Raw genomic sequence first — 6,000 nt, 5'->3', positions numbered from 1 at the left:
ACTGCTCTAGGAAGACAATTGAGACTTAAAATTAAATTTGAAGATGATCTATCCTAATGAAATTTAGTGTGGTGTAAACTTCTGTGGAAGGTATGATGGGACAAATCCATCAAGTGATCTTTTATTTAGAAAATGAAATATAATTTGCCCATTTCCTTTATTGCAAAGTAATATATAACAGGGAAAACATTTGACTGAATTCATGGGAAATATTCAGCAACCTCAAATGCACAAATCAGAGCCCTTTCATATAGATCAGTAAATACAGGTCAAATCAAAGACAAGAAATGGAAGTTTTTCAATAAAAATAGCCATTGTGTGTTAAATTCTTTCTCACCAAGAATGTCTATGGAGATTCTCAGTCATCCAGGTCAAAATGCACATTTTGGACAGAGAGGACCACTGGTTTGAAAGAGGGGTCAAAGAGGTCATCTATGCCAAAATTGAACAGCCCTCTCTCAACAGAGGAGGAGGGATATAACATCATGTATCTCCAGTCTACAACACAGTCCTTTCGGCAGTTCCAAGAAGGCTCCACACCCATTTGCACCACCCAAGTGACCGTGATGACACAGATAAGCCTCTAGGGGCTTCAATGACTTGCTAAAAGAATGCAAATAAAAAGCTATCTGCAAGGAGTACAAATCCTGCCGTTCCCCACCATCCAGTCAGAGCTGAAGAAGCTTCTTGGATGAGAAGTGAAACGTCTTCAAAGAAAAACAAGAAAGTCCAGTTACCTCATGAAAAAAGAGCCTTTGGGTTTTCACCAAGAATTTCAGCTCCATGGACTAATTCAGGGTAAACTGCAAATTTTACAATGCTAATCTTAATTATTTCAACTTAAAAATCCATGTGAATATGTATGACCATCTTTGGACCATCTGTGGTGGCACAATGGTTAGAATCAGTGGTGGGATTCAGCCAGTTCACACCACTTTGGCAGAACCGAAGCAAAAACATGTTGGTCTAACTCAGGGGTGTCAAACTTGCAACGTCACATGTGTTGCGACATATCGTGATTTTTTTCCTCATTGCCGGCAATGGGGTGGGCGCGATTTCGCCATGATGCACCCAGCCCATGGGCCAACAGTTTGACACTCCTGATCTAACTCATGATGTTTAGCTGGCAGTAACTTACCTTGCCTTAGCTGGCCATTTATCATCTCTGGAAATATTATCCACTCAAGTCTGACTCAGGTTTTGTAAAGCACGATGAGCCTGTCTGAATATTCTGTGCTTGCTTAAATTAAAGCCTCAATTAAGATGGTCCATCCTCAAAGCTATGGAATCTAAGATATTCCTAGAAGTCTCTAGAGAGCTTTCCAGGTGCAATAGCTAGCAATTCTATTAAGCTACAGTACAATGTTGCTGTAGAATTGTAAAGTAATAAGGGCTGTTGACACTGTCACGAGTCTAGCACATTCTCCCTAGTTACAAAGAGCCCTGAACATTTCTTGCTTGACTAAGCAATTCTAGATGACATAGCAAATCAGTAAAAATACAGATCTGATGTGAATTTGAACCAGCAGAAATCAGAATGGCTGGTTGTGTTCCAATGACAGCAAAAAGTCTGATTTCTCCACTATCATTGCATTCAAACTACCCAGCAGAAGGGGTGTTTGTTGTTTTTGTCTGTGCCTGTATGGGAGGGCTATTCAAGCTTTTCCGGAGACAGACAATGAAACAGATTGCCTTCAGAAGTTGTGGGAGCTTCATCACTGGAAACTTTCAAGAAGACACTGGACTGCCATCTTTCAGAAGTGGTGTAGGGTCTCCTGCTTGAGCGCGGGGGTTGGGCTAGATGAGCTCCAAGATCCCTTCCAACTCTGTTATTCTGTACTCTAAACGCTATGCTTCTTAAAGTTCAGGAGGAAACTGAGCGTAAATTTGGGAAAATGCATTAAACAGGGGCAGCGCCAGGTCCTACCATAGGCAGGGGCGTTGCACGGGAATAGTTATAGCGTGGTCTTGCCCAGGACCGCCTGCTTCTTTCTCGGTTTCTGCCTCCTCAAACCTCGGAGAAGCTGAGGGAACGCGCTGGGATTGCCCGGGCAGAAGCCGTCTTAAGGCCCGCCGCTACCTGCGCCTGCCCTCAGCTCGACCGACTCCCCTCACGGCTGACACGAAGGCAACAAGGCGAAGGCGCGAAGGCGGGCAAGCCCGCCCCCTCCTCTCTATCCCTCCGCCCAGCGCGCTCAGCTCGGCTCGGGCGTGGATATTTCTCCGGCAACTCTGCTCGCCAACCAGCCGGGGCTTTTCGCCTTAGGCGACGAGCCTACCGCCTCTCCCGGACGCTCTTCGCAGCTGGACGCCGCAGCCACTGTCGCCTGTGCCTGGAGCGGAGCTGAAGTTTGCGCGCCGAGAGAGCTGGGCAGGCATGGAAACCGTCGACCAGGTAAAGGAGGAGGAGGAGGAGGAGGCGCGCGAAGGTTGGGATCCCTTCCCTTCCCCTCCCCTCCCCTCCCCGCTCCGGGCAGCCTCTGACTTTGCCCTGTTTTTTTTATGTTTTTGTTTTCCTCCCAGCTGGCCTCCAAGGGCAGTTTCCGGGCGGTGAAGGAACCCCTGGCTTTCCTCAGGCTGCTGGAGTGGGTAAGTCGGACAGCCTGGCCATAGGTGGAGAAGTCAAGAGAGGCGAGGGGTGTGTGTGTGTGTGAGGGAGCGTTTGGGGGAGATGGCGCGGCGTGGGTCCGTCTTTTCCGGCGAGTCCGAGAGTGGCTGAGAAGAGTAAAGCTGGTCGCCCTTCAGTGGTTTTGCGTTGGTTCTCCCCACCACCACCCCCAGTACTGAGAAAGGGTCATTTGTGAAGCAACCCGTCGGCTGTGAGGTTTTGGGCGATTGTGGGTGCGTTGCTTCGCTTGCGGGAACACCTGCCTGAGCACCTGATTAAAACTGGTCTTAAAGGAGCACAGGCAGTCCTCGACTTACGACCACAACTGAGCCCAACATTTCTGTTGCTAAGCGAGACAGTTGTGAAGTGAATCTTGTCCCATTTTATGACATTGTCTTGCCCCAGTTGTTTGAGCGAATCATTGCACTGATTAAGTAAGCACATAACCCTGGGACACTGCAAACATCATAAACATGAATCAGTTGCCAAGGGTCCGAATTTTGATCAGACGACCACGGAGATGCTGCAGTGGTCGTAAGTGTGAAAAATGGTGACAAGCCACTGTTTTCAGTGTCATTCTATACAGGTAGTCTACCTGTATAGAATGAGGTTGGTTTGCTGAGAGACAGAAAGTGTAGGAAAGCAAAGTGGTAATGCTTTTTCCCCCCCTCTAAGATAAGAATTTGGAAGGGGTGGTGGTGAGTGACTTTTCTAAAGTATAAACACCTGACAGGGCACATGATCATCTTAGCAATTGGCTTTCAAAAGGAGGAGGAACAGGGCAAAACAATATCCGAGCAAAGCAGGTTCAGGCATCCTGTTATGTCCCTATAATTTAGCACAATTATCCCTTCCCAGAGACCTATTTACCACTCTGAATTGGTTTAATGTCTTCCCCTGGCAGCGTATAAAACAAACGGGGAAGAGCCTGTCTGCTGTGAATTCCTCATTTGCCTCAACCAGCTGAATAGCATTTTTATATCCTTGTTTCTGCATGTTGATTTGATATATTTTCTCACTTCATCAAGGGAATGCAGCAATTCAAATGCAAACAGAGATATTTCTGTGTGATGTTCCTTTTCACTATCCTCTTTTATTTAGCAAAGCAGTCTCTGGGCTTCAACTGTAAATTAAGGTGGATAATTAGTACAATAATGTCAGTGCTTTCAGGAAGGTATCTGCAGGTCGAATGACATCAGTTGCAGCATATCTGGAGGAGGAGGAAGAACTATCTGCACGGAAAGTTCAGAGCATGTCAGGAAGGATTAATCACATTCCTTTTCACATTGAGCTAGGAAATTATGTAATATACACAGAGTATGTATGTTGACTGATTCACTAGGAACGTATGAGGCTAGTGATCTTTAAAGAGAAAACTTTTTTTTATTCCCCTACCTTTAAACATATTGGAAAAAGTATATTTGGACCGATTTTCCCAAGGCTTCTAAAATCAAAGGAAATATGTTGACGACCATCTTGACATTACTTTTTCTACTGCTTTGATCCCCTCCAAAAGAATTGTACTTTTTGTTTAAAGATTTGTGGTGGTGGATTTCATTAAAAAGGTATTTGAGTAAGTTGTGTCTTCTAATGAAGGGTTTCATGATAGCAATTTGCCACTTGCTGGGAACGTCTTGAGGTCCAACAAAATATCCTTTGAAGGATATATATGTTGATGCTTCAAAATGAATTAATCTAAACACTGGCATTTGACATAGTAATTATCTCTGTTTCAAAGATACCACTAAGTGTGAGAGGTTGTTGGCATGTTTCTACTCAAAATCTAAAAAAAAAAAAAAAGTACAGAGAAGGTTCAGCTGGAAGAATAAGTAAAATAAGTAGAAAAGTGGGCTAGAAGATCTTTCACAAATAATGATGCAATTGTTTTTGAAGTCCTGATTAATCCAGAAAATCCAGTTTTTTCTACCCATTGTGTTAGATCCAATACACATGTTCTGGGTCCCATCTATTATAGCAGGGGTCCCCAATCCTTGGGCCATGGACCGGCACAAGGAACTGGGTCGTGCAAGCAAGCGAAGCCCCATCCATGTACGTGCAGGATCCAGGCAGTGTGTAAAACTACACTCTCTGGGTTTTCAAAACAACTGCCCTCCACGGAACTGATCACTTGTGCCCAAAAGGTTTGGGGGCTGCTATATTACAGAGTCTCATCTGACAGGATCCAGGAAAGAAGCCATTTCTATCATGACACCCACTCTCTAAAGCAGGGTTCCCCAATTTATGGGCCACAGCCCACTACAAGGCCATGGCCTGCTGACTATCGAGCCATGGGACAGGCTGGCCAGTGCATGCACACACATGTACAGCACTCACCCCCACTTGTGCTACTGCTACTGCTATTAAAATGGGGTGCTGCATGGCAAAAACGGGACGCCGCCCGATGAAAATGGGGTGGCTCTAGCACCCACATGGCAAAAATAGGGAGGTGCTAGCAAGTATCATGTGGGTGCTAGCACCTCCCCGTTTGTGTCATGTATGCTCAGGGTCCCATTTGTGTGCACGCATGCACGTAAGATACTTCCCCCTTCCTTTCCCTCCAGTCCACCAACTGAGAAAAGTTGGAGACCTCTGTTCTAAAGCATCATTTACCTCAGAGATCAAAGATTCCCTGACCTGGGTTTCCATAAAGCCTTGAAGACTGGCTTTGTTACCAGGTTTGGGGCCCTATTATGTGGTTGAACATGTATCTGTCGAACACAGGAAATCAAGTATTTCAAACGAATACAGGTTTATTGCATGCTAACATTTTCTCTACAATAATCTGAATTAGTAATGGTCAAAGCAAATTGGCAGTAGATAAGAGTCAACAGAATTCAAGGTGGGCTGGACTTAGATCTCTTGTGGGTGTGAAGGGACTCAAGACTGATGATGTATTTGATGCCTCCCTTGGGCTTAGCCTTGGCATTTCCTACATCATCATGATTGTGCTTATTCTTGGTTTTTATTTTAGCTATTGTGTGTCATGTCTTATCTTGTTTTTATTCCTTGCATTTGAGATGGGCAGCAATATATATCAAATAAATAAATGTCTGCATAGCATGGTTCCAAACAGTATTTCAATATAAATTCTGGTTGAACTTTTGGTAGTGATGCTTCTTAAATTTTGTAGCACATTTAGGCTGTTTTTTAAATGTGATGCCCATTGGACTATGTGTGTGTGTGTGTGTGTGTGTGTGTGTGTGTGTGTGTGTGTGTGTGTTGAAGATTAGAGTGTCTATCCCCCCAATGGCCATGCTGCCTGAAGAATTCTGTGAATAGCTAAACTTTCTCCAGAATGACCTGTTCTCAATCTGGTCTTTTAACAGTTATACCCATCACCCAAGTCTAAAACAGCAGAGAGATCAAATCCCAAGGCAGATCTGGCTTGTAAA

General features: G+C 44.8%; 1 protein-coding gene across 1 annotated transcript in view; it reads left to right on the top strand.

Moving 5' to 3' along the window:
• Positions 1-2,010: 2,010 nt before the first annotated feature.
• SYNPR (synaptoporin) overlaps positions 2,011-6,000 on the top strand; it is a 182,929-nt gene continuing 178,939 nt past the window's right edge. The window contains exons 1-2 of the mRNA XM_039326651.1: positions 2,011-2,395; positions 2,524-2,589. Of these exons, the coding sequence (XP_039182585.1) occupies positions 2,378-2,395; positions 2,524-2,589 (84 nt within the window). The 5' untranslated portion in view covers positions 2,011-2,377. The remainder of the gene's footprint in view (positions 2,396-2,523; positions 2,590-6,000) is intronic.

The sequence above is a fragment of the Crotalus tigris genome, unplaced genomic scaffold (genome assembly GCF_016545835.1).
Source record: "Crotalus tigris isolate CLP2741 ecotype Arizona unplaced genomic scaffold, ASM1654583v1 scf7180000024342.5246164, whole genome shotgun sequence".
NCBI lineage: Eukaryota > Metazoa > Chordata > Lepidosauria > Squamata > Viperidae > Crotalus > Crotalus tigris.
The sequence above is the reverse complement of the archived record's forward strand: the minus strand, read 5'-3'. Positions and strand labels throughout refer to the sequence as shown.